The following is a 26,947-nucleotide window of genomic DNA, read 5'->3' on the forward strand; positions in this document are numbered from 1 at the left end:
CACCACCAGCCCCTTTTCGGAACTCCGGCCAGAACAGGAAGCCCCAGGTTTTGCATCAAAACGCAGCGGTTTAAGAAGAAATCCTCTCAGGCTTTTGTACCAGAGAGAACTGAAAACACAGAGGGAGGGGAGAGAGAGAGAGAGAGAGAGAGAGAGAGAGAGAGAGAGGAGAGAAGCATGGGGGTGGATTACTACAAGGTTCTGCAGGTAGAACGAAGCGCCAAAGACGATGACTTGAAGAAAGCTTATCGGAAGCTCGCCATGAAGTGGCACCCAGATAAAAACCCTAACAACAAGAAGGCCGCTGAGGCGAAATTCAAGCAAATCTCGGAAGCCTACGATGTACGTTAATGTTAATCTCTCTCGATTTGAATTCTATTTTTGAAAATTCCCAAAATTCTCAAATTTTTTGGCTGAGATTTGTCGCAATTTTTTTTCTTCCGATCGAATTGTTTAGGTTTTGAGTGATCCCCAAAAGAGAGCAGTATACGATCAGTACGGGGAGGAGGGGTTGAAAGGAGGGGTACCGCCGCCCGATTCGTCATGGTCTGGCGGGCAAGGGCAGGAGGGCGGTCCGACTACGTTCCGGTTCAACACTCGGAGCCCTGACGATATTTTCTCTGAAATTTTCGGGTTTTCGAGTTTTGGAGGGATGCAGGACATGGGCGGGTCAAGGGCAGGCGGGTCGAGGGCTGGCGGGAACCCGTTTCCGAGGAGTATGTTTGGGGAAGACATATTTGCTCAGTTTAGAGGCGGAGCAGAGCCTTCTGCAGCTGCGTTGAGGAAAGCTGCACCGATAGAGAGGACATTGCCTTGTACTTTGGAGGATTTGTTTAAGGGCACCACCAAAAAGATGAAGATTTCTAGGGATGTTCCTGATGCTAGTGGGTAAGATTTTTTTATCTCTGTGGGCATTGTTTGATTCTACAAATCATTTTCCTATTTATCTGTCTTAGCAATGCTATTGTCTGTTAGTTGTTAATATCCTTCGTATGACTGTCGTTGCTGTTCATAGTAATGTGACTGCTATCTGTTAGCTATATCTGACTTCTCACATCTTTCAGGTAACATTTTTTGGTTCAGGTATTTAGAACTCTAGGTTAGATCTCAGTTAGTCTGTGTTATTCTTAAATGTAAGTATTGCATCGTACTTTCTTTATTATCCTTGCTTGCGAAAGTATGATCCTTGCTTGCGAATGTATGATCCTTGCTTGCGAATGTATGATCCTTGCTAGAAAAGTATTGCATCGTATTTTGTTTACTACCCAGAGGCAGGAAAGATGTGGATTAAAGTATTAAGGACGATGTTATGACTAGTGATGTGGGTACTTATTGGCTTGTGGGTCTTATCTTGATCTGGGGGTTGTCTAAGTTTCTAGCCTTCTATTGTTGTCTCGTTTCCCCACATGATAGCTCTTCTCATTGGATTAAAAGTATCATTATTTGAGCAGGAAAGCTCTTGTCGACAAATTGCACAAAACATCAGTATGTATCAGTGGTTGCGAGAGCTTGATATATCACTCTATGTGCATCTTTTTTATTGATCTCATTAACTAAAATTAGTTAATAGTGCTACCTAAATGTGCTAAATCTAGATTATGGTTCTTTCCGGTACTAACCTTATAAGTTCCTTCGTGAAGCCTCGTCTTTCTAGACTTTAGCTGTCATCCTGACCAAGGTGTTTCTTGGTTTCCAAATATAGGATAATTAGAAAATTTGCATACATCTACTTAGGAATTTGGCTATATGTATATACATAGGAGCTTTGTGTAGATGTTTCTTGTTGAGTAATGGTCTACCTGATAGTCAATGCTGATGAAGATATAAACTAAAGATTAACTGACTGACTAAGCTGTAATGCTTACTATTTCTGTTTGAAGCTTTTATGTTCTAATCTCCACTATATCCTTGATAATCATCTCAGACAACTTTACCTGTCACCTGTAAGCTGTAACTCATGTTTGAAAGCCACGACGTCACATTATTTCCTTCTTTGGGATTGCAAAACTTTTGGAAAGCAGTATCGAATAGTCTTGGGCATTTTTTAATTTGGAATAGTCAACCTCATAACACTTATGAACGTATATTTCCTGATATTTATGTATTTTTTGTCTTTTATTGTCTCACAATCAAGACAGTCAACCAAAAATGATGCAGAGTACTACATGAGACTTTCTATATTTGAATATCTGGCAGCAGATAGGGAATCCAAGATGCCCAAATAACTATAAGATAGTGTATGCTCATTCCTGCTTATTAATGATGGATTCTTTTGTCTGCTTATATAGTCAAGTTTTGCACTGTTGCCTATATTGTTTACTACGATTATGTATTCTATCTGTGTCTCCTAGCTAGGCATACTAAAATGTTTAGACCCTAGTGTAACATATCTACGTACCCTCTTTTGCGGGTGCAAATGGCTTTATGTTAAACTTCTTGGGACCTTCTGCTAGTATGATTGTCTATGGTTGAGCCTGGGAGGTCCACACGTACATATGGTTTGTGGGCAGTGGTAAATCGTAAAATTTTAGCATTGGGGTGGCAGACATGTCTGTTGGTTTAGTGGGAATCGTAGTTTTGCTGATTGGAAGGATGAATATTTGCATAATCTAATACATGTTGATGTCGGAAAGAAACTCTTTGGGAGGTACTGTGGCTTTAGCTGCTTAGCATGATGATCTTGTCCTTAGTAATGTTATTGTTTATCTTCCAGATGTTGAATTGGCACCTTTTGGATCAATTTAATTGACTAGAGGTAAAAGTAATGAAAAACGATATACATTAGCAAGTCTGTGTTGGATCTATATGCTATTTATTCTTGTTTCCTTTTCTTTGTTTACAGGAGAACTACCACGGTGGAGGAAATTCTAACAATTGAGATCAAGCCAGGGTGGAAAAAGGGCACGAAAATCACTTTCCCAGAGAAAGGGAATGAACAGAGAGGAATCATACCCGCAGACCTTGTATTTATCATTGATGAGAAGCCTCACACCCTTTTCAAGAGGGATGGGAACGATCTTACAATCACTCAAAAGATATCTCTTGCAGAAGCTTTGACAGGTTACACGGCACAGCTGACAACCCTCGATGGGAGAAATTTAACAGTCCCCATCACCAATATCATCAGTCCCACCTATGAAGAAGTGGTTAAAGGGGAGGGGATGCCTATTCCCAAGGAGCCATCCAAAAGGGGAAACTTGAGAATCAAGTTCAACATCAAGTTCCCTACGAAGCTTACCTCGGACCAAAAATCCAACATCAAACGGTTATTAACATCTTAGTGAAGGCCAAGTTGCCAACGGTAGCTCTCTCGTCCGTCCCACCGAACTTGTGAAAGGTTTGCACTCGTTTGCTTTCTTAGCTGTTTTTTCATCGGGTTTGGAAATTCATGCCTCCTCGAAAGAGGGTTTGATGTTTGATCACAACATTTGAGTAGGAGGTTATGTTGATTTCCACATTCCTCTTGTGTTTTGTTCAATCTTGTTCTTTACTATGTAGAAATGCTGGATAGACTTCAATTTTCACACTTGAAATTTGTAATCTATTTGTTGACGGCTTTATGTATTTCCCCGTAATTTTCAGAGTGGATTTTAAAGGTTGTCGGGAACTCTGTTGCGCGCTTGTACTGTGGAATATTGTATACCCTCGCTATGTCAAACCAAATGTCTACATCCAATTTCAATAAAAATCTTGGTCAGGTAGTTTGATCACTTGTCTAGGTCCATCATCGAAGAATTTTGATGTCTTATCATCATTTACTTTCCATTTAGACCTTTGCTTAAGTTTCCAGGGACACTTGTTAATATGATTGAACATGTCACATGGTCAAACTGGTTGATTTAAGACTCTCACCAATTATGTTATCTCGTCACTATTTTCGATTTTTAGTACGTGGCGTGGTTGGATCCCAATTCTTTAGTGACATGTGACTTACGTCTAAGTGTTTAAAAAATGACAACAAGAAGATAATATGGCATAAAGATGTGCATCATTTTGTCTCTCCGACATTGTTCTCCAACGATGCCTCCTGGGTGAAAGGGGTCACCATTAATTTTCTTTTTTCAGTCATTCTGATAAAAAAAAAATAGGCTGGTTCGTTTCGTCCTTCTATCTACACAATTCTCTATCTATCTTCATTCGTGACCATGTTGGGCAAAAAATCTGCAAGCCAAATTCCAATCTCTGGATATTGTGAATAAAAAAAAGGTCGTACCCAGTGCACAAGGCTCCCGCTTTATGCAGGGTCTGGGAGAGGTGAATCTCTGGATATTGTGAATAAATGACTAAAAAAAATTTCATTGGCCAATTTGGACAGAAGCTTTCGCCTAAAGTCCCAAATTATCCCACAATCCTAATCACTTTTGTTATGCACTTTCTGTCACGATCCAATATCACCAAAAGGCGAAGGGCAAATTATTTTTCCAAAATACTAAATTACTTTTCCTCTCTCATCCAAAAAAAAAGTGAACCCTCGAGGAAGTTGTTCTGGTACCTTGTCTCGGAAGTCTTGCGAAAATACCCTTTTGCCACTCTGCTTTTGCAAATTCCATCCACCACTGTGACTGCTCTGTTTTCTTTCGTCTGATCAATAATTGAGCTCACTATATAAATATGTAACCTCTTGAAGCTTTAGTCACAGCGCAGAGACTTCAGATCAACAGAAAATCCAACGGTTTTCATTGAGCAGAGAGAAAACTGAGAGAGAGAGAGAGAGAGAGAGCAATGTCAGTCGATTACTACAAGCTTCTTGAAGTTCCACGAAACCCCAGAGACGACGACTTGAGGAAAGCCGCCGAGGCCAAGCTCAATCTAATCAACGATGCCTACGAGGTATGTGATCATTCGGATTTGAGATTTCTTTTTCCTAGTAAGCGATATTCTAGACTATTCTAATTTATGGACGGTGTAGATGGTCTTTGTTGATGCTGTTTCTAATAAAAACACTTATGTTTATGAACGCTTTCCAATGTAAAGATGGTCTCGTTTGAAACTATTTATGTAGAAACCAGTTTTATTTATAAGTGCTTTTATTAGAAGTGATTTTAGTAAAGCCCGTGTTAAAACATTTCAAGCACTTGGAAGTGGTGCTTCTTCATCAATCAAAAGCGCTTTTAGTTGTAGTAAGCAGAATGCGCAGGAACTGCTGCAAATTACGATTTTAGTTAATTTTAACTAAAATTGGCAAATTGAAATTTGTTGTTAATTATGGGTAAATGGGCAGGTTTTGAGTGATCCCAGAAAGCGAGCGGTGTACGATCAGCAGGGCGAGGAGGGTTTGAGGAGAGGGGCAGCGCAGCCTCCTCATTCACCTGGGTCTGGCGGCATGAACGGCAGGTGCCCTGACCCATTCACGCAGTTTTTCGGGCCAGGGACCGGCAGGTCTCGGGTTACGGAGTCCGTGAAACCGGAAGAGATATTCTCGACGTTTTACGGCGGAGGGACGATAGGGGTAAATGGATTCCAGTCGTTTGCATGCACGGACTCAGGACCTGGAAACGGGCCGAGGAAAGCCGCGGCGATTGAGAGGACATTACCTTGTACTTTGGAGGAACTGTATAAGGGCGCCACCAAGAAGCTGAAGATTTCTAGGGATGTTCTTGGTGCTAGTGGGTAAGTCCCTCCTTCCCTTTTTTCATGAATATATATTTTTCGTTTAATTTTGTGATCTGGGAAGTACTTGTTTTGGTTGCATGATCTAATAGAAAGGAACTTTGAAGTAAATTTAAATGTTCTTTTTTTTATTTGGTGCAGAAGAAAAAGCACAGTGGAGGAAGTTCTAACAATCGAGATCAAGACAGGGTGGAAAAAGGGCACGAAAATCACTTTCCCAGAGAAAGGGCACGACATACGGCGAGGTGTTATACCAGCAGACATTGTCTTCATCATCGATGAGAATCCTCACGATGTTTTCAAGAGGGACGGGGACGATCTGATTGTCACTCGGAAGATTTCTCTCGCGGAGGCTCTGACGGGTCACACCGCGCAGCTGACAGCGCTAGACGGGAGAAATTTGAGTGTCTCTATTGATTCCATTATCAGCCAGAACCATGAAGAAGTGGTTAGAGGGGAGGGGATGCCTATCCAGAAGGAACAATCCAAGAAGGGGAACTTGATTGTCAAGTTTAGCGTCAAGTTCCCTAAGCTCACCTCGGAGCAGAAAACCGGCATCAGAATGTTGCTGACATCTTTATAAACGCCGGTTGTTGAGTCGTAGCAGTCCGTATTATCCTCCTAAAGTAGTTTAAGCTTTCCTAGGTGTTCTAATTAAGTAGGTGTTTGGTGTGTTTGCTTGTGTAACAAGTAGATTGCTGCTCTATCAGCAATGACAAAAAATCCTTTCATGTCTGTATGTTTTCAGTGTGTTTAATTTCTTCACATCTAAATATTTTCGGATGAAACCTTGTGCGATAGAACGAGAAATAGATGCAATTGAACCAACAAGTAAACACGATGCAGTTCCAATTAGTGTAATTTCCGCCCACGGGTTTTGAGAAAATTATAACACTGAAACAACATACGTATCCCAAATCCACAAAAACCTAATAAAAACAATGACAGTTTATACCGGAGCTCAAACCAATTGCTGGAGCTGCCGTGCCTGTATTCTTTCTGGTTAGACTAAACTTTGTTTCATCAGCTCAGCATGGTTCTCCAGCATTGCACTCATCACGTTCGAGATTTCCATCTCTTGCATATGAAACTGTCTTAACATTTCTATATGAAGGTTCCTCGTATCCTCATCTACGGACTTGCAAAAAGAATGGTGAGTTTCTTGCAGAGAACATCGAAGAATCTGAAATGCAAAGGAATTTCCCTGCTGTGCATCTTGTTGATGCACATTTTGGAGATGCCAAGTTCCTCCGTCCATTGCTGGAAGATCCCCTCACACCTAATCGTTAAAGGAGTATTTTTGGTATCGGCAGTCAACAGCGCAAAATGTAAATGTTGATATCCATTCATATTCATAAAACATATGGACGGGTTCACTAAAACCGTTGATTAGTTTAACACGCATGGATGATTAAACAATCTTAAAATTGAATGATTTTGTCTAGTTATGATATTTTGATAATGATATTTAGATGGTGATAAAGAAAATGAACAGTTTCGATTATGATGTTCTGACAATAAAATTTCGTTAATCGTAAATAAGGGACAAATAAGTTTCCCATAAGACGACACAAGCATTATCCTTGTTTATTTTTCCTAATAAAGCCCTTTTGATACATGTAACTATAAAGGAACATAACCGACCAAATCGGTCACTACCAAATTGGTTTAGCTTGTTTGTACTAACTAATTTGAGGTGTAAACGGAACCAAACCGGTTGACAACTACACCTACTCACCCATACAAAAAAAAACCCAAGAAAGTTGGGGCCAAATTGCAAAATTAGAACTAGTGTTGAGACGCCCATAAGTTGGGGCCTAATTGCAAATTAGAACTAGTATAGAGGCGTTTATGTGAAATTGATACAATATATGTCCTTGCTAAATTACAACAAATTACGTAATAAAACGATATTATAAGAAACGGTACTTAAATTCTCCTCAAAATCGTACTCCAAATAAATTATAAATGCATTAGTATTGTCTAATATCTAAAAAGATTTGACTATCTAAATTTTGACAAAAGTTAATGACTTTTGTTATACACTTTCTATCATAATCCAATATCACCAAAGGCCAGGCAAATTGTTTTTTCGAAAATACTGGTATCATACTTAAAAAAAAAATTTATAATTCTTATAAACTGTTGTAAACATTCCTAGAATAAGTGTGATTGTGTAAATCCTAGATTAGATTTGATTCTAGTTATCCTTTCCTATTACAACTTGTATTACTTGGAGGAGAAGGAATATCTTCTCTCCCTTTACTACTATAAATAAAGGCACAATATAGGAGGGATAACAACACATACATTTCCCTACAATTCTACAAACACACATCTCTCTCCTCTCTCTCTGCCGCCGGCCCTAGTCTCTCTGTCAGATAAAAATAGACTACAACACGTTATCAGCACGCTCCTACCGCTGCGCTTAGGAATCTGACGTTGGAGATTTAGGGTTCTTTCCATATCATCCATATCATCCATATCATCACACAATCAGGTTCTTTCCAAACAACGGTTTTTAACTCGATATTTTGCAAGCCCTGATAGCATGAACATTCACCATGATGCATGACCTAACTTTACGTTTAACGTATTTTAGATTCTACATAAATTGTGTATGCTTCATCACCAAAATTGCTACAATTATGTGAATTTGATATTTGTCATGAACTGAATCTTACATATGTACATGCATTGAAACTATTATTTGCATATGCATCAACGTAAATATGTGATTCATTAGAATTATACATGCATATAATATAATTGCATTAAATTTTTTTTTTGCGATTGAGGAATTAGGGTTCTTCGAACTCGTGCTTTTCCCGAGCCGAAAACCAATCCTGGAGCCACGGCTCCAGGCCCAACACCCAGACCCGACGCCTAGCAGGCGTCGCCACCCTTGAAATCGTCAACCAACATGGCCTGCAGCCATGCCCAGTTACCCCCGACGACCTGCAGTCGTCCCTGACGATTTTTTTGTCTGCAAATTCGATTTTTTTTTTTTGAAATTACAATCGAATTTCTAGGGTTTTGACAATGAATATTGAGATTTTTTTAAATCTCCGTTCACCCCCATGGTCACCATGACTCAAATCGAGTCTTCCACAAAACCCCGACCGACGCTAGAAGCGCCAGGTCCGGTGTTCTCATCCGGCGACACACACCCAGCACTCGCTGGGGTGTTTGATCCAAAAAACCCGAGACCCAGTGGGCTCCTGTCCCTCGGCCTGCATCAGCGCCCTTTTGGGCTTGCTGCTACTCTGCGATGTCACGGCCCAGCCCGACACGAACAAAAATTTTTTTGGTGCTGCACATAGCAGCCCATTCCCCTTGCCCATGTCTCCCCGTGAGCTCCATGAGCCACCTGTGGGCTTTGCCTATGTTTTTAAGCCCCGAAGACTACATAAATTAATTCAATTATCATTATACAATATTTTTGCATACAATATTTGTTGCATATTCGTTTGCATATATATATTTGTGTTTGCCTGCAGAAATATATGAACCTGAAGTTCATAATTACTTTGAAACCCGAAGTTTCTTATAAACATGCCTTGTTTGAAAACCTGAAGTTTTCACTTAAACATATCACCCATGAAACCCGAAGTTTTTCATGCGAAATTAAACCAATACATGTCTATTAGAACCTGTATGTTCTACTCCTATGTGAATGGATTGATTTTTCTCCATTACACTAACCACATCTTGTCCATCTATTTTGTGATAGGAACATGTCGAATTTGAACAAACTCGACTTCACCGCTTTGGAGGTCTCTGGGAGGAACTACCTCAAGTGGGTTCAAGATGTGAAGCTCCACCTCACTGCAAAGAACTTGCGTCCTGCTATTGAAGAAGCAACAGATAAACCTGTTGGCGAAGCTGAAAAAGCCATTGCTATGATCTTCATCCGAAGACATATTCATGACGCTTTGCAAACTGAGTACCTTGCTGAGGAGGATCCACGTGCATTATGGGTCGCTTTGGCTGATCGTTTCGATCACCAAAAGGACATATTCTTGCCTGAAGCAAGACACGACTGGCAGCACTTGCGCTTCCAAGACTTTAAGTCTGTGAATGAATATAATTCTGAAGTTTGTCGAATCCGATCACTTCTCAAGTTTTGCAATGAAACTTTGACTGAAAAGGATCTCCTGGAGAAGACCTACTCGACATTCTCTGCTTCTAATATTGTCATGCAGCAACAATATAGAGCTCAGAAGTTCACTAAGTTCTCGGATTTGATCTCTGTTTTACTTCTTGCTGAAAAGCAGAACCAGCTGTTAATGAAGAATCATCAAGCTCGACCTACTGGGGCTACTGCTGTGCCTGAAGCACATTATAGCACTCATCAGCACCCAAAACGTCAAAAGAGGCGTGGTAAGGGCGGCCAGAAGCCATCCCACCAAGGTCAACAGAGCCAAGGCCCACCCAAGGGAGGAAACAAAGCCCCGAAGCGCCCAAACCTCACTCCCAAGGCCCCGAACTTCATGAATAAGGGCAAAGCACCTGCCACAATGAATGACGATATGTGCTATCGTTGTGGTTCAAAGGACCATTGGTCCCGTATTTGCCGTGCTCCCAAGAAGGTTGTATATGAATATCATTCTCGTCGTACGAAGTTTGAATCAAACTTCATGCAAGTGGACGAACCAAAGACTACAAAGATGGAGGTTTCTGACTTTCAGGAGGATACCACTCCTATGGAAGATTATAATCTTAGACATAAACTTATTTTTCAGTTAAAATAAGACAATTGGGGCCGAATTCCACCTAGTGGCCGAACCCCACCTTGTTTTTTGGTTGATTTTGAACAATTTTCCTTTATGTTTTGGATTATTAGTTGGCGATTTATTTTGGATATTAAGCTTTTTTTTTAATAAATGAAATTATTTTGAATTGATACTTGTTTTTATAAACTTTTATGCATGTGACAAATTCAAATTAATTTTTCATTCTAGGTATGACTAATGGGACAGTTAGTTGTCTGGCAGATAGTGCAACCACGCATACTGTTTTGTGTGAACGCATCTATTTCACTAACCTCGTACCTAAGATTGCACATCTGACAACCCTCTCAGGCCCATCCAACCTGATCGAAAGATACGGTAAGGCACGTATAATGTTGTCCAATGGTACAATCTTGACCATTGTTGAGGCACTCTATTCTCCACGTTCTGGAAGAACGTTACTAAGTTTCAAGGACATTAGAGATAACCATTACCACGCTGAAACCCACGTAGAAAACGAAGTTGAATTTCTGTGCGTAACTTCCTACGAATATGGCCAGAAGCGTATTCTAGAGAAGATGGAGCGTAACCCGAGTGGTCTGTATACTACGACCATAAGCCTCATAGAATGCCATTATGTGGCCGGCCCTACCACAGGGACCGCGCACGAAATTACACTTTGGCATGATCGTTTGGGACATCGTGGACGAATAGCGATGCGCCATATCCTCAAAACTTCACATGGGCATCCACTAACCCGAAGCTTAGGTTCGATCCATGAAATTGCATGTTAACCATGTTCTATGAGAAAGCTTATTACTAAGCCTTCTTATGACAAGATTCGTTCGAATCCTCCTATTTTTCTACAACGGATTCAGGGGGACATTTGTGGACCGATTCAACCTCCCTGCGGACCATTTAGATATTTTATGGTTTTGGTTGACGCTTCTACACGTTGGCCACACGTGTGCTTGTTGTCCACAAGGAACGCTGTATTCTCCAAACTGTTGGCTCAGGTTATCAAGCTCAGGGCTCACCACCCTGATTATCCGATCAAATCTATTCGATTGGATAATGCTGAAGAATTCACATCTAAAACTTTTGATGACTATTGCATGTCGGTTGGGGTTGAAGTTGAACATCCTGTACCCCATGTTCACACCCAGAACGGCCTAGCAGAGGCTTTCATTAAGCGTTTACAAATGATTGCTCGATCGTTGGTCATACGTACCAAGCTCCCGATCGCTGCTTGGGGCCATGCAATATTGCATGCAGCAAAGTTGGTCCGCCTGAGGCCTGTTGCGACACAACCATTTAGTGCCCTTTAGTTGGTCACCAGATGCGAACCCGACATATCGCATCTGCGCGTTTTTGGTTGTGCGGTCTATGTGCGGATCTCGCCGCCCTTACGTACAAAAATGGGGCCTCAGCGAAGGATGGGAATCTATGTCGGATATGATTCTCCTTCGATTATTCGTTACTTAGAACCTTTGACAGACGATCTGTTTACCGCTCGTTTCGCGGATTGTCACTTCTATGAGACAGTCTTCCCGTCGTTAGGGGGAGATAAGAACGTCAACGTTCCTAATGAACGACGCGAATTATCGTGGACGACTCCCACTTTGTCTCATTTAGATCCCCGCACCGCTCAGTCTGAAGCTGAAGTGCAACGCATATTAGATCTCCAGAGCATAGCTCAGAGCATGCTAGATGCTTTCACCGATCTAGCGCGCGTGACAAGATCACATATTCCAGCTGTGAATATGCCTGCAAAGATAGATGTACCAAATGTACGACAGACTACCCTCCTGGAAGCCCGGGACGCTAATTCTGGTGATCCACGTACATTAGCGGCTAGCCAATCCTCTGCCCCTACACAAAAGCGTGGCAGACCCCTTGGTTCAAAGGATTCACACCCCTGGAAGAGGAAAACCACGGAACAAAGTCCCAAAGAGCCTACCGTGAATCCGACTATCGCTTACTCATTTTACCCAACTCATGAGGAAATTCTAGATTATGGAAGCGTCCTTGAAGAGACGAATCCTCCTCTCGAGAATCGTGAGATTTCGGTCTATTATGCTAGCTTAGATGATGTGTGGCGTAGAAATGAGATGATTGTCGACGATGCATTAACATTTGTAGTAGCTACTGAGATCATGTTGAGCGATGACATTGAACCGCGTTCCGTTGATGAATGTCAACGTAGAGCTGATTGGTCAAACTGGAAACAAGCAATCCAAGTCGAACTTAATTCACTTACGAAACGTAAGGTGTTTGGACCTGTAGTTCCTACTCCTTCACATGTGAAGCCCGTTGGCTATAAGTGGGTTTTCGTTCGGAAGCGTAATGAGAAGAACGAAATTATGCGTTACAAAGCTCGTCTTGTAGCACAAGGTTTCTCACAACGCCCCGGGATTGACTATGACGAAACTTACTCACCTGTTATGGATGTGATTACTTTTCGATACCTTATCAGTTTGGTAGTTTCCGAAAAACTGGATATGCAGCTGATGGACGTAGTAACCGCGTATCTCTATGGGGATCTTGATACAGAAATTTATATGAAAGTTCCCGAATGACTTACATTGAGTGGTTCAAATATTTCCAAACCCCGGAACACGCTCTCAATTCGGCTGGGGCGTTCACTATACGGTTTGAGACAATCCGGAAGAATGTGGTATAACCGTCTGAGTGAGTATTTGACTAGTCAGAGATATGTGAACAACGAACTATGCCCTTGTGTGTTCATTAAGAAGTCACATTCCGGATTTGCGATTGTTGCAGTATATGTCGATGACATAAATCTCATCGGAACTCCTGAAGAGCTCGCGAGAACTGCTTCGCACCTGAAGTCGGAATTTGAGATGAAAGATCTAGGTAAGACTCGATACTGTCTCGGTCTCGAGATAGAGCATTGTTCGGATGGAATCTTAGTACATCAATCTAACTACACCCAGAAGGTGCTGCGCCGTTTTAATGAGGATAAAGCGAAGTCTTCAAGTACTCATATGGTCGTTCGTACGCTAGATGCAAAGCGAGATCCCTTCCGTCCGAAGGAGGATGATGAAGAGATTCTGGAACCTGAAGTTCCTTATCTAAGTGCGATAGGCGCTTTATTGTACTTAGCTCAATGCACTAGACCCGACATCTCCTTCGCTGTTAATCTTTTGGCAAGATACAGCAATACACCAGCACGCAGACATTGGACTGGCGTGAAAGACATCTTCCGTTACCTTAAGGGTACTACGGATTTGGGCTTATTCTATCCCTATGAATCCTCGAGTGATGCCGCACCCTATGCTCATCGGGTTGATTCTCGCCTTGTTGGTTATGCCGACGCTGGATACTTATCTGATCTGCACAAGGCGCGTTCTCAAACGGGTTATGTCTTTACCGTTGGAGGCACCGCAATATCTTGGAGGTCAACTAAACAGACCTTAGTTGCCACTTTGTCTAACCATGCTGAAATTCTCGCCTTACATGAAGCAACTCGGGAATGCTTTTGGTTGAGAGCAGTAATGGGCCATATTCGAAGCTCCTGTGATCTTCATCCCGCCGTTAATGCCCCGACGATGATTTTTGAAGACAACGCAGCTTACATCGAACAGCTCAAGAAGGGTTACATCAAAGGAGACAACACCAAGCATATTGCGCCAAAGTTCTTCTTTACACATCAACAACAAGAGCATCAGAAGATTGAAGTCACGCAAATCCAATCACAAGACAATCTGGTCGACCTCTTCACCAAATCACTACCGAATGCGACGTTTCAGAAGCTTGTTCATGGAATTGGTATGCGTAAACTTTCTGAGTTGTAACTTTGCTATTTCTCTTTGGAATTATGTCAAACTCAGGGGGAGTATCTTCTGGATACTTGCTTGATCTTAATGTACTATTTTTCCCTACGATTAGGAGCATTTTTCCCACTGGGTTTTTGCTACCTAACTAGGTTTTAACGAGGCACCCACCTTGGGCTGGTCATATCCCCGATGACGTCCTGTAGACGTTTATTTTGACTTTGCATTTCTCACGCATTTTTCCTTAGACTATGGATTTTGTCCCTACTCGGGTTTTTGCCATAGCCTTAGGGTTTTTTAGTGAGACTTACTACTTATGCAAGTTCCTACCTTATTGAGAATAAGCGTTGTTCCTTGGAATCAATGCCGACGAGTCGACTTCCTCAACTTCTGCATGATGCTGAATCTACCTTAAGTATTTGCACACTCAATGGGGAGTGTTGTAAACATTCCTAGAATAAGTGTGATTGTGTAAATCCTAGATTAGATTTGATTCTATTTATCCTTTCCTATTACAACTTGTATTACTTGGAGGAGAAGAAATATCTTCTCTCCCTTTACTACTATAAATAAAGGCACAATGTAGGAGGGATAACAACACATACATTCCCCTACAATTCTACAAACACACATCTCTCTCCTCTCTCTCTTTGTCGCCGACCCTAGTCTCTCTGTCAGATAAAAATAGACTACAACAAAAACAACTTGGATGAACTTCTTTCAAGAGCAATTTTTTTTTACAACCCAAAAACTTGTTTGTTCAAAACCATTAGGTGGCAGTGGCTGAGGAAGGATATTAAGGTCGGGTTGGGATCCGAGAAGCGACCAGGAAAATACTCACCAAGACCCAATATCTTGACGGTTTGATTTGGAACTCTCAATTTCACACTTCATACTATGAAGTCATGTTGTCTTCAGATGGGTTTTGTTCACATATATGGTGGTAGGTTGCTAATATCAAATGTTGCCATTGAAATTGAGCAAATTGAGTTTGAAGTAAAGCCTTGGTAATGGCGGAGATGTGAGGTTGGGGCTTGCGGGTGGTTAGAGTGAGGGGATGGTGGGTTAGGGATGGTGGGAAGAAAATATCTCAGTTGCCGGAAAGATCCATGCCATGGTCGCCGGAGCATCTCTCAATTGCCGTAAACATATATCTCATCACCGCCAGTTACTCTCAGTTGGTGTTTGTGTTGGGACTACATAAGAATTAACAATTAACCCTAAATCACAATGTGATATATATAATAGGAAGATGTACCTGTCGAAGCCATCGTGGTTGTCAAAAGAACTCTTCTACTCACTCAAGCCCTTTATGCTCTTGTGGTGATAGAACCTTAGACTTAGAACCCATACTTTGTGAGTAGGGAATCCCTTTTATTTATTGATGACTGGTAGCCAACTTCCATCTATCATAAGTGCGTTGGTTATCGTCCCATATCATCACAACCTGGAAGTTATTGAGTAGTGGAGGAACAGTTTGTATTCAAAGCATTTTGGATGTGTTTCCATGATTATAGGAAGCTAGTATTCCACGTATACAACTCATTGATGAATTTAAATTTATTTTTATCAACTTAGTCCTTATCACAACAAGTTGAGTCCATATAGGATTCTTATAGTTTGGTGTTTGGTGTCGCTGGCCTCGACGCCAAGGTCCTGTAGATGTTGTGAAGAAGAAAAAAAAAACAGTAAAAATAGACTTTTGTTATTCTCAGATTTTAGGCTAGTTTTTTAGTTCAAGTTTTGCAAAACAAGCTTACCAAACAAATTTTTGAGTTGTGAATTGAGAAACAGTTTTTGAGTTAAAAACCTTGAACTCAAATAGAATACCAAACAAGGTCTAAATTAGTTCTCATCTCTTATCCAGAAAAAAAGTGAACCCTCGAGGAAGTTGTTTTTCATGTGCTCCAAAACCCCTAAACGAGGAGTTCATGAGCAAAAGCAAAAGCAAAAGCCATCAACTTTTCTTGAAAAGCAGCTGCTCAACCAAATAGTCTTCTGCTGCAGTAACTCAAGCCACTGTACTGGTACCTTGCCTCGGAAGGCTTGCGAAAATACCCTTTTGCCCCTCTACTTTTGCATATTCCATCCAACACTGTGACCCTGCTCTGTTTTCTTTGTCTGATCAATAATTGAGCTCGCTATCTAAATATGGTCGCATTTGAAGCTTTAGTCATAGTTCAGAGAGTTTAGACCAACAGAAAATCCAATGGTTTTGATTGAGCAGAGAGAGAGAGAGCAGTGACCGTCGATTACTACAAGCTTCTTCAAGTTCAACGAAACGCCAGAGACGTGAGGAAAGTGGTCGAGGCCAAGCTCAATCTAATCAACGATGCCTACAAGGTATGTGATCATTCGGATTTCAGTTTCCTTTTTTCTAGTAAGCGATATTCTAGACTACTCTAATTTGTTGGCGGCATAGATGGTCTTTGTTGATACTATTTTTTTATAATAACACTTATGCTCATAAACGCTTTCCAACGTAAAGATGGTCTCGTTTGAAACTGTTTATGTAGAAAACAGTTTTATATACAAGTGCTTTTATTAGAAATGATTTTAGTAAAGCCCTTGTTAATAAATTTCAAGCACTTGGAAGTGGTGCTTCTTCATGAATCAAAAGCGCTTTTAGTGGTAGTATGCAAAATGGGCAGGAATTGCTGCAAATTACGATTTTAGTTTATTTTAACTGAAATTTGTTGCTAATTATGGGTAAATGGGCAGTTTTTGAGTGATCCCAGAAAACGAGCGGTGTACGATCAGCAGGGCGATGAGGGTTTGAGGAGAGGGGCAACACAACCTTCTCATTCACCCAGGTCTGGCCGCATGAACGGCAAGTGCCCTGACCCATTCACACAGTTTTTCGGGGCATGGACCAGCATGGCTCAAGTTACGTCTCGAGTTATGGAGTTCGTGGAACCGGAAGAGATATTCTCGACGTTTTTAGTCGGAGGGACAATAGGGGAAAATGGATTCCAGTGGTTTGAATGCACGGACTCAAGACTTGGAAATGGGTCGAGGAAAGCCGCGACGATTAAGAGGACATTACCTTGTACTTTGGAGGAACTGTATAAGGGCGCCGCCAAGAAGCTGAAGATTTCTAGGGATGTTCTTGGTGTTAGTGGGTAAGTCCATTCTTCCTTTTTTTCATGAATCTATATTTTTTGTTTAATTTTGTGCTCTGGGAAGTAATTTTTTGGTGCAGAAGAAAAAGCACAGTGGAGGAAGTTCTAACAATTGAGATCAAGCCAGGGTGGAAAAAGGGCACGAAAATCACTTTCCCTAAGGAGGGGCACGACACACGGCGAGGTGTGATACCAGCAGACATTGTCTTCATCGTTGATGAAAAGCCTCATGGTGTTTACAAGAGAGACGGGGACGATTTGATTGTCACTCAGAATATCTCTCTAGCGGAGGCTCTGACGGGTCACACCGCGCAGCTGACAGCCCTAGACGGGAGAAAATTGAGCATCTCCATTAGTTCCATTATCGGCCAGACCCATGAAGGAGTGATTATAGGGGAGGGGATGCCTATCCAGAAGGAACAATCCAAGAAAGGGAACTTGATTGTTAAGTTCAGCGTCAAGTTCCCCAAGCTGACCCCGGAGCAGAAAACAAGCATCAGAATGTTGCTTTTTATTTTTATTTTTTTTGAAAAACCTCGACAGTACGGAGGAAAAACATCAGAATGTTTCTGACATCTTTGTAAAAGCCGGTTGTTGACTCGTAACAGTTCATATTATCCTTCTAAGTAGTGTAAGCTTTCCTAGATGTTCTAAGTAGGTGTTTGGTGTGTTTGCTTGTGTAACAAGTAGATTGCTGCTCTATCAGCAATTACAAAAAATCTTTTCATGTATGTATGTTTTCAGTATGTCTAATTTTTTCATCAATCTAAATATTTTTGGTTGAAACCTTGTGTGAGTGAATGAGAAATAGATCCAGTTGAACCAACGCCGAAACATGATGCATAAATTGATACAATTTCCTCCTCTACTTAGAAAACAAACGCGCATGGATGGAGAGAAAATTATGACACTGAAACAATGTACATATCTGTAACATCCCACATCGACAAGTGGAAAAGGAGTGATGTGCCTTATATGTACATACCCACCTCTATATAGCACGAGGGCTTTTGGGAGCTCATTGGCTTCGATTTCCATCAGAACTCTGAAGTTAAGCGAGTTCGCACGAAAGCAATCCTAAGATGGGTGACCCATTGGGAAGTCTCGTGTGAGTTCCCAAAAACAAAACCGTGAGTGCGTAGTCGGGGCCCAAAGCGGATAATATCGTGCTACGACGGAGTCGAGCCCGGGATGTGGTGGAGCCCGGGTCGGAATGTGACAATTTGGTATTAGAGCCAATCCTTGGCCAGAAGTGTGTTGACGAGGACATTGGGTCCCTAAGGGGGGTGGATTGCTAGATCTCACATCGCCCAGGGGAGTGGATCCTCTATGCCTTATATGTACATGCTCACCTCCATATAACACAAGGCCTGTTGGGAGCTCATTGGCTTCGGGTTTCATTGGAACTCTGAACTTAAGCGAGTTCATGCGAGGTCAATCCCAAGATGGGTGACCTACCGGGAAGTTCTTATGTGAGTTCCCAGAAATAAAACCGTGAGGGCGTGGTCGGGGCCCAAAGCCGACAATGTCGTGTTACGGTGAAGTCGAGCCCAGGATGTGGTAGACCCCGGGTCAGGATGTGACAATTTGGTATCAGAGCCAATCTCTGGCCAGAAGTGTGTCGACGAGGACGTCGGGCCCTTAAAGGGGGTGGATTGTTAGATCCCACATCGCTCAGGAGGAGTAGATCCTCTATGCCTTATATGTTCATGCTTACCTCCATATAACACGAGACCTTTTAGGAGCTCACTAGCTTCAGGTTCTGTAGGAACTCCGAAGTTAAGATAGATCACAGCAAGAGCAATCCCAGGATGGGTGACCCACTAGGAAGTTTTCGTCTGAGTTCCCAGAAACAAAATCATGAGGGCATGGTTAGGGTCCAAAACGAACAATATCGTAATATGACGGAGTCGAGTCCGGAATATAGTGGACCTCGGGTCGGGATGTGACAATATCCCAAATCAACAAAAAACTAGTCAAAAGTGACAATGACAGTCTTAACCGGAGCTCAAACCAATTGCTAGAGCTGCTGCGCTACCGGTTTTCTTTCCGGTTAGACCTAACTTGTTCATCAGCTCAACTTGGTTCTCCAGCATTGCACTCATCACATTCGACATTTCCACTCTTGCATGCGAAACTGTCTTAACATTTCTATATGAAGGTTCCTCATATCCTTGTCTATGGACATGCGAAAAGAATGGAGAGTTTCTTGCAGAGAACGTCGAAGAATCTGAAATGCAAAGGAATTTCCCTGTTGTGCATCATGTTGATGCACATGTTGGAGATGCCAAGTTCCTCCTTCCATTGCTAGAAGACCCCCTCACACCTAATCGTTAAAGGGATATTTCTGATATCGGCAGTCAACAATGCAAAATGTAAATGTTGATATCCATTCATATGCATAAAACATAAGGAAAACTAATGAAAAGTGCTTCAAATATTTGCATTTTAATGAAAAACCATAAACTAACTTTATTTAATGATAAGAACAAAAATAAATAAATAAAAAAACATAAAAATTAAAAATCGTGATCAGTAACGTCTGTAAAGAAGCAGCTGTCATACGTTGCTTCCCCGGCTGGACCAAGAAAAATCGATTGATTTGTGATTTTTGTGTCTGTTTCAGTTGTCGCCATGACTAATATCGACTTTTGTTGTCTTCTTCTTCTTAATATCCTTTGCATAGCTTCCCCTACCCACCCACCCAAAACTCCATCAGACCTAGATTTCAAACCCATATTTGATCCAAGATACTAGAAGACATTACTAGCAACAAATTACAACAAAACCAAGCTAATTTTACCTCCTATTTCAAAGGTTGTAGCTCAATTCCATTAGATCAACTCTTACCAAGAACCCCTGCTTGGATTATCCTACTTCCCATTACAGAATTTAACATGCCATGGTACCATAGGGATCCCCAGCTTGCGCATGTCTTGTATTTGGTGGTTTGGGGTCTCAATTAAATTGGAATTTGTGGTGATGGTGGTTCAGAGAAAAGGCAGATAGTTCGAAAAGAGAGAGAGAGAGTTCTGGAGTGTTCACGGGGGAAAAGGAAAAGAAGAAAGAAAAGGGGAAGAGAAGAGAATGGGTCAGGTTACAAACATAACACAATGGTGTAGTGTTGTTAAATTTCATAAACAGTGTAGTAAGTTTCATAAACAGTGTCGTAAGTTTCATAAATAGTGTAGAAGTTTCATAAACAGTGTGAGGATGCATGAGTCTTCGCGTCAGATTTTTGTTTTAATTTTTTTAATATTAAAATTATGCCGTTTTCATTAAAATTTAAGTTCTTTTGTCCTTTTTTATTAAAATTTAAGTCTTTTTAATTAAATAAAGTTATAGCATGATTTTTTTATTAAAATAAACTTAGTCCAAGCCCTTTTCATGAAAGTTTCCTAAAACATATGGACGGATCACAAAAAAACGTTGATTAGTTTAACACGTATGAATGACCAAACGATCTTGAAATTGAATGATTTTGTCTAGATATGATATTCTTATGGTGATAAAGAGAATGAACAGTTTTGATTATAATGTTCAAACGGTAAAATTTCATTAATCGTAAGTGAGGGACAAGTAAGTTCTCCATAAGAGGACACAAGCATTATCCTTGTTTATTTTTCCTAATAAAGCCCCATTTGATACATGTAACTATAAAGGAACATAACCGACCAAATCGGTCACTACCAAATTGGTTTAGCTTGTTTGTACTAACTAATTTGAGGTCTAAACCGAAGCAAACCGGTTGACACCGCACTAGGATCCTTGCCGGATCCATTCGCTAGGGATTCTAGGGATCCCGCAATCTTGTACGTTCATCGTATATCGTGCGGTCAGTGTTTTTTAGGTATTATTTACATATGAATTTTAAATTTTAAATGATTTCTAACCGCACGATATACAATGAATGGACAGGATTGCGGAATCCCTAGGGAATGGATCCGGCGAGGATCCTGGTCCGTTGACACCTACACCTACTCACCCATACAATAAACCCAAGAAAGTTGGGGCCAAATTGCAAATCAGAACGAGTATAGAGGCGACTGTGAAATTGATACAATATATGTCCTTGCTAAATTACAATTTCTCAGTATTTTAGATTCTTCATAGAACTCGATGGGGGAGTGGAATTATCAAGTATCCGCGACCTAAACACACCCTGCTCTCTCTCTCTCTCTCTCTCTCTCTCCTCGCACGTTTACATGCATCTCTCTCCTCCTCCGATCTGTCTTCATGCTTTTCCCCTTCCCTCTCTCTAATTCGAACTCTTTCCCTGCACTGAAAGCCTAACGCTAGATTCCCAATTTCTTCCCCAAAACGCTCCCTTTTAGATCCCATGGAGATGGCCTCGAGTCCGCGAACGGTGGAGGAGATCTTCAAGGATTACAGTGCTCGGAGAACCGCCGTTGTCCGCGCTTTAACTTACGGTACTCCAATCTCTCTCTCTCTCTCTCCTCTGTTTCTCTCTCTTAATTTTCTTTGGGTATTGGAAATCTCTGACCTTTTCGGTGGTTTTGGTTTCTCGCAGATGTCGATGAATTTTACGGACTCTGTGATCCAGGTAAATGCCTAATTGTAGATCAGACTTCTAATTACATTTTGCTTGCTTTTGTGAAATTTTAATTGTAATTTTACCCTAAAATCTCTGGCTTTTGTAATTTTGTATGAAAATATGAATGTATTTCTGTTAATTAAATGCTTAATGTATTTTGTAAAAATAATTTGTATATGTTTCCTAGAGACTGCGAATTTGGAAGGAGCTAGGGAAAGGATACATTTGTCTGTTTTTTTTTTATTCTGCTAAATCTTAATTTCTACTGTAATTGTGTGCTAATTAATTGGATTAATTGTTAAAACTGGAACCTTCTGACCTTAGCTTCATTTAAGTTTACTTTAGGTAAACTGAAACCAATTTCTAATTTTTTTTTTTTGACCCAATTCATGATTTTCTTTGGTTACAAATCTTTGGTTTGGTTCAGAGAAGGAGAATTTGTGTCTGTATGGGCACCCGAATGAAACCTGGGAGGTGACACTTCCGGCGGAAGAAGTCCCACCAGAGCTTCCTGAGCCAGCACTTGGGATCAATTTTGCAAGAGATGGCATGAACCGCAAGGACTGGCTCTCTCTGGTTGCTGTTCACAGTGATTCTTGGCTGCTCTCTGTCGCGTTCTATTTTGGAGCACGTCTTAACCGCAGTGAGAGGTATGAGATGTTTTTTTTGTTGTTGCTGCACGTTGGTATAAATAGCTGCTAGTGTTCCTCTTCTTATGTTGTCGATGCATGATTTAAGATGTCTATATCCTGATTTAAAATTTCTTTTCATATAATACCTGATGCAGAATAGCTACGTGAGTGGAGCAATTGGTATAAGCGCTAGCTATCTCCACTAAATTTTGAAATCAGATATTATCTGACAGAAATCCTTAGTAGTTTAGTTTAATAGTCACTTTTCCAGTGTCCTGCATTGACTATATACCAAACTTAAAACGAACCTAAAAAAGTCCATTATGGCCATTGAAGAATTTTGAGCACTTGACCCCTTTTTTCTGCGACTTGCAGCCAGGCTCCAAGTATAAAATGACTGTATGTTTCAGCTTTTAAATGTCTGTCATTGTTTGGAATTGAGGAACTTCATTGCAGCAAGTTCTTATGCATCTTTGCTTGAGTTCTCGATAGTTTTATTCATCAGGATTTGCTCTGTATATTTACAGGAAACGCCTATTTAGCTTGATCAATGATCTTCCTACTGTCTTTGAAGTTGTGACGGAACGGAAACCCGTCAAAGAAAAGCCCAGCGTGGATAGTGGAAGCAAATCTCGAGGCAGCACAAAGGTCAGATGAATCGTTTCTTGTTCTTTTTATTTATTTTTTATTTTATTTATTTTATTTTTTTTCCATCTTAGAATCTTATATTACCCGTTCTTGTGTAAGGTTCTTACTTGTTGAGAATCTTTTGCTTTGATGTACAGTAAATTTCTTTTTCCATCTCAAGAAAAGAAAAGAACAAAAATATATTTGGTTACAGATAAACCACGGATGCCGATGTACTCAAAGATGTCATGTCTTATAATTGCTAGCTTTTCAGTACCGCTGATGTAGGAATTTGGAATATGTGTTTGTTATATAGTAGCCACTAACTGATTCGTCTTCTCTATAGAGATCCGGTGATGGACTAGTGAAAAGCACTCCTAAGCTACCACCTGATGAGAGCTTCGAGGAGGATGATGATGAACATAGTGAAACTCTCTGCGGGAGCTGTGGCGGAAATTACAATGCAGATGAATTTTGGATCGGCTGTGACATCTGTGAGAAATGGTTCCACGGAAAATGTGTCAAGATAACACCTGCTAAGGCCGAGAACATCAAGCAATACAAATGCCCGTCTTGCAGCTTGAAAAGGGGCAGGCAGTAGCGGACACTCAACCCAAACCATCGGACGAGAACAAGGCAGATAGCGTCGTCTCAGTGGCTGACAAAGTAGTATAGGAAATGTCACTACTTAATGTACTGCATTTGTTGTTGTGATGCTTGTTCATAATAGATGCTCTGTTCAAAGGGTTTGGAGCCTTTCTTCTTCCCCATCAAACGTTTGCTTCGGTTTTTATATTATCTTCCAGTTATTAATCATGACAAATTGTATGAATTATATTTGAACCTTTCAACCTTATGAAATTAAGATGAGTATAAACCAGGTTTGGCAAATCTGAAATGACTCAGATTTAAATGTACATGTGGCATTCTTGGTGCAGGGTGTAAGTTTATATTGAAAGTTGGAATAAGAGTCATGTATCGAGAAAGCCGGGAGTTAGATATAATCTTGGGAGATATTATATGTTCAATAAATATTTGTCACTTGTAAAGCGCATTAAAGGGATGGAGGGAGTTAGATATATTATTTGGCAAGAATCGAACATAAGATCTCTTCCTAACAAATGAAGAATAATACTACTAGACTGTAGTACTAAGCAGCGTCTCCAAAGCATTTTTAATTAGTATAGAGTTTCTCCTCGTCCCCTGGCCCTCTTGATTTGATTAATTAGTTGGGGTTGACTTACTTGGATGTCTACATGTTTGTTCGCAATTTTACTTTTATTAGTCGTCACACAATTTTATCTTTGGTTAATTTTACAGAGACCAACTATTTAGATCAAATTTTATAAATTATATTATGTAGTTGTTGATGATTGAATTATTACTTTAATGTTAATGAACATGCTCATTTTTATTAGTGACACTAATTTATGCTATATTAATTTTTATTTAAAACATATTTTAAAGAAAATTACACATATGACAGCTGGGCATATATAATTTCTAGCAGTCAGCCCCTCTATTTTCCTAGTGAATAAGGTTTCAACTTTGACCAAGGTAAATTTAACTTCGTACATAACACTGCAAACAAAGAATTTAAGTCGAAATATTTGACTTAGAAAGTTTTAAGACATAAAACATTAAAGTTTCAAATGTTGCGGACTCTGCTGCTTTTTCTTAGTTTCATCCGACGGTTAGAGACAGCTTCCAAACGCAGCACTCTCCACTTAGTTCACATCGTCTTTTGTCTACAACTGTTGGTGCTTACAACTGTTGGTGCTTCTTGTACATGTTATTCTTTTTGTTGTAATCGTGTTCCTCCTCTCCACAGAGCTCAGGAGCACCTTCTGATCTTTGACGAATTTGAGATGCGTTTAAGCCGATCAGCGAGCTCTGCGGCGAATAAGGAACGCCTGCGATGGACGCAAGAGCTGCATGATAGGTTTGTGGAGGCAGTTACTAAGCTTGGTGGCCCTGATCGTAAGTCCAATTAATCTAGGTTTAGTTCATGCAGTTAATTTACTTAATTTGAAGTGAATATTGTCCCAGTTACTTGATCTCTCTGTATCATGTGATTCGAGAGTGATTATGTAACGCGAGAGATAGAGAGAGGGGGTGAATTCTCGGTGACACGCTCGAATCCCCCAGTTATTAATATGGTGTGCATGGCTTGTTCTATATAGCTAGCCGGTGTGTATTCATTTAGGTTTATAATCACTTTGGTTTTATAGGGGCAACACCAAAGGGTATCTTAAAGGCCATGAGCGTCTCTGGACTGACCATTTACCACATCAAAAGCCATTTGCAGGTTCGTTCTCTTTCCCTTTGTCACGCCCCGTTTTGAGATATGATCAGTTAAGACCAAGGGAAAACAACGAGAAAATGTAAAACTTTGGACTGCACTGCATATTGTATCTGCTTTTTGATAATTTTCCAGGAAAAAGTATCTGATTGTTTTTTTTTTCTTTTTATGATTTTCAGAAGTACAGAATCTCGAAGTTCATTCCAGAGTCGACTAGTAGTAAGTTCAATTTTAATCTTCTATTTATTTCCTTCATATATTTTGGTACATCTGATGGCATCTAATTTCCTACTGCTTACTTATCTTGTGGTACTATTGTTTGATTTTCCACAGAAGGCAAGCTTCAGAAGAAAAACATTTCAGAAATGCTGCCTAATTTCGGCACAACATCGTGAGTAATCATGTTCCCTCTCCCTCTTTTAAGTTAAAAATAATAATAACCATGTTGTATCAGTTAATTGTTGAATTAGCTTCACTAATAAAATTTTGAACCTACTGTGTGTTTTGAACAATTTCTAGTGCTGCTCAGCTCAATGAAGCCTTCAAAATTATGCAAGTACAAGTAAACAGGAGACTCAGTGATCAACATGAGGTATATAAATAAATTGTTTATCCAAATCACAATCTGCAAAATTTCTACCTCCATATAAATTGACAGGCTATATATGTAACGGATGTCTGTTTTAACAAAGAATATACGTTGATGTGTCATTTATGTGTGTCCATATTCTTGTCACAAACAAAACTTACTGACATGTTATGTCAAAGAGGTTTCTGTCATATGAGTACCGAACACGGTCACGATCACCAAAAATTACTAATAAGATTCTTTTTGTGGGTTCGTTTTTAAGGTGCAAAAGAGCCTGAAACAGAAATTTGAAGCCCAAGGAAGGTTTCTTGAAAGATATTCAGCAGAACACCATGACACAAACAAGAACCGTCCGATCCTGGTCACAAAACCTAAAAAAGCTCCCTTGTCGCAGACGTTGCTGCCTTCTCTCTGTGACGACTCAGAATCAAATGCAAAGGACTTTGCATCGGACTCGGAGCCTGACAGAAGTGAAACAGAAACATCTGCAGAACAATTCCGAACTGTGAAGAAGAAGCTCAGGCTTCACCATCATCAAAATGACCACAATGTCCAGCTTGCACTTAACTCAGAGTTCTGCTATATCCCTCATGAGGACGACCATATCAGATTTCCTTGGAACTTTGCAGCCTGCTCATCTCCTTTACCTTTAGTAGTGTCCAGCTGCTTTCTATAAATTAAAATTTGATGAGTGCCATATATATATATATGTGTGTGTGTGTGTGTGTGTGTGTGTGTGTGTGTATTTGTATAAGAAATGGGATATTTTGATTTTGATGCTTCCATTTGCTTTGATTGGAAGTGTGCGGAAGCAATCAAAATATCCATCATAGTATATAGAGATTAGTAGTTGAAGATATTTCCTAATAAGATCTTGGCAACACTTTCTCTATCGCCAAATACACGTATAAATATTTGGGATAAACTTACACTACTACGTAATACATATGGTATTGTACTCTTTTGTTTGGAACTAAAAC

General features: G+C 40.4%; 5 protein-coding genes across 6 annotated transcripts; all 5 read left to right on the plus strand.

The window, feature by feature from the left end:
• On the plus strand, positions 1 to 3,710 carry LOC126593587 (uncharacterized). 2 transcript variants are annotated; one of them, XR_007613005.1, is made up of 4 exons: positions 35 to 342; positions 458 to 888; positions 2,843 to 3,337; positions 3,583 to 3,710. XR_007613005.1 is itself a non-coding variant. In XM_050259691.1 (3 exons), exons 1-3 carry the CDS (start codon positions 178 to 180, stop codon positions 3,279 to 3,281), a joined length of 1,035 nt encoding a protein of 344 aa, XP_050115648.1. In that variant the 5' UTR covers positions 1 to 177; the 3' UTR covers positions 3,282 to 3,607. The 2 variants fall into 2 exon arrangements, 1 of the variants encoding a protein (XP_050115648.1); XM_050259691.1 differs by having other exon boundaries at positions 1 to 342; positions 2,843 to 3,607.
• Positions 3,711 to 4,618: 908 nt separating this feature from the next.
• On the plus strand, positions 4,619 to 6,398 carry LOC126593588 (uncharacterized). The gene is made up of 3 exons (XM_050259692.1): positions 4,619 to 4,830; positions 5,222 to 5,610; positions 5,752 to 6,398. The coding sequence occupies exons 1-3, from the start codon at positions 4,723 to 4,725 to the stop codon at positions 6,191 to 6,193; spliced, it is 939 nt and encodes a 312-aa protein (XP_050115649.1). The 5' UTR covers positions 4,619 to 4,722; the 3' UTR covers positions 6,194 to 6,398.
• Positions 6,399 to 16,690: 10,292 nt separating this feature from the next.
• LOC126592285 (uncharacterized) lies at positions 16,691 to 17,835 on the plus strand. Its single transcript, XM_050257994.1, has 3 exons — positions 16,691 to 16,771; positions 16,862 to 17,262; positions 17,343 to 17,835. Exons 1-3 carry the CDS (start codon positions 16,691 to 16,693, stop codon positions 17,833 to 17,835), a joined length of 975 nt encoding a protein of 324 aa, XP_050113951.1.
• Positions 17,836 to 21,361: 3,526 nt separating this feature from the next.
• Positions 21,362 to 23,993, plus strand: LOC126593590 (PHD finger protein ALFIN-LIKE 1-like). The gene is made up of 5 exons (XM_050259693.1): positions 21,362 to 21,692; positions 21,794 to 21,826; positions 22,245 to 22,467; positions 22,977 to 23,097; positions 23,423 to 23,993. Exons 1-5 carry the CDS (start codon positions 21,602 to 21,604, stop codon positions 23,675 to 23,677), a joined length of 723 nt encoding a protein of 240 aa, XP_050115650.1. The 5' UTR covers positions 21,362 to 21,601; the 3' UTR covers positions 23,678 to 23,993.
• An 871-nt stretch (positions 23,994 to 24,864) lies between these two features.
• Positions 24,865 to 26,695, plus strand: LOC126594292 (myb family transcription factor PHL7-like). The gene is made up of 6 exons (XM_050260537.1): positions 24,865 to 25,056; positions 25,308 to 25,384; positions 25,558 to 25,597; positions 25,712 to 25,769; positions 25,898 to 25,970; positions 26,230 to 26,695. Exons 1-6 carry the CDS (start codon positions 24,945 to 24,947, stop codon positions 26,641 to 26,643), a joined length of 774 nt encoding a protein of 257 aa, XP_050116494.1. The 5' UTR covers positions 24,865 to 24,944; the 3' UTR covers positions 26,644 to 26,695.
• The last annotated feature ends 252 nt before the right edge of the window (positions 26,696 to 26,947 follow it).

The sequence above is a fragment of the Malus sylvestris genome, chromosome 12, assembly GCF_916048215.2.
Source record: "Malus sylvestris chromosome 12, drMalSylv7.2, whole genome shotgun sequence".
NCBI classification, from domain to species: Eukaryota; Viridiplantae; Streptophyta; class Magnoliopsida; order Rosales; family Rosaceae; genus Malus; species Malus sylvestris.

Excerpts from the sequence above, each read along its gene's own strand:
- LOC126593587 (XM_050259691.1), top strand. The coding sequence starts at position 178 with ATGGGGGTGGATTACTACAAGGTTCTGCAGGTAGAACGAAGCGCCAAA. Across the intron at positions 343-457 it reads AAATCTCGGAAGCCTACGAT|GTTTTGAGTGATCCCCAAAA; the intron begins GTACGTTAATGT and ends CGAATTGTTTAG. Across the intron at positions 889-2,842 it reads GATGTTCCTGATGCTAGTGG|GAGAACTACCACGGTGGAGG; the intron begins GTAAGATTTTTT and ends CTTTGTTTACAG.
- LOC126593588 (XM_050259692.1), top strand. The coding sequence starts at position 4,723 with ATGTCAGTCGATTACTACAAGCTTCTTGAAGTTCCACGAAACCCCAGA. Across the intron at positions 4,831-5,221 it reads TAATCAACGATGCCTACGAG|GTTTTGAGTGATCCCAGAAA; the intron begins GTATGTGATCAT and ends GTAAATGGGCAG. Across the intron at positions 5,611-5,751 it reads GATGTTCTTGGTGCTAGTGG|AAGAAAAAGCACAGTGGAGG; the intron begins GTAAGTCCCTCC and ends TATTTGGTGCAG.
- LOC126592285 (XM_050257994.1), top strand. The coding sequence starts at position 16,691 with ATGATTTTAGTAAAGCCCTTGTTAATAAATTTCAAGCACTTGGAAGTG. Across the intron at positions 16,772-16,861 it reads AATCAAAAGCGCTTTTAGTG|TTTTTGAGTGATCCCAGAAA; the intron begins GTAGTATGCAAA and ends GTAAATGGGCAG. Across the intron at positions 17,263-17,342 it reads GATGTTCTTGGTGTTAGTGG|AAGAAAAAGCACAGTGGAGG; the intron begins GTAAGTCCATTC and ends TTTTTGGTGCAG.
- LOC126593590 (XM_050259693.1), top strand. The coding sequence starts at position 21,602 with ATGGAGATGGCCTCGAGTCCGCGAACGGTGGAGGAGATCTTCAAGGAT. Across the intron at positions 22,468-22,976 it reads CGTCTTAACCGCAGTGAGAG|GAAACGCCTATTTAGCTTGA; the intron begins GTATGAGATGTT and ends GTATATTTACAG. Across the intron at positions 23,098-23,422 it reads AATCTCGAGGCAGCACAAAG|AGATCCGGTGATGGACTAGT; the intron begins GTCAGATGAATC and ends TCTTCTCTATAG.
- LOC126594292 (XM_050260537.1), top strand. The coding sequence starts at position 24,945 with ATGCGTTTAAGCCGATCAGCGAGCTCTGCGGCGAATAAGGAACGCCTG. Across the intron at positions 25,057-25,307 it reads TAAGCTTGGTGGCCCTGATC|GGGCAACACCAAAGGGTATC; the intron begins GTAAGTCCAATT and ends TTGGTTTTATAG. Across the intron at positions 25,598-25,711 it reads CATTCCAGAGTCGACTAGTA|AAGGCAAGCTTCAGAAGAAA; the intron begins GTAAGTTCAATT and ends GATTTTCCACAG.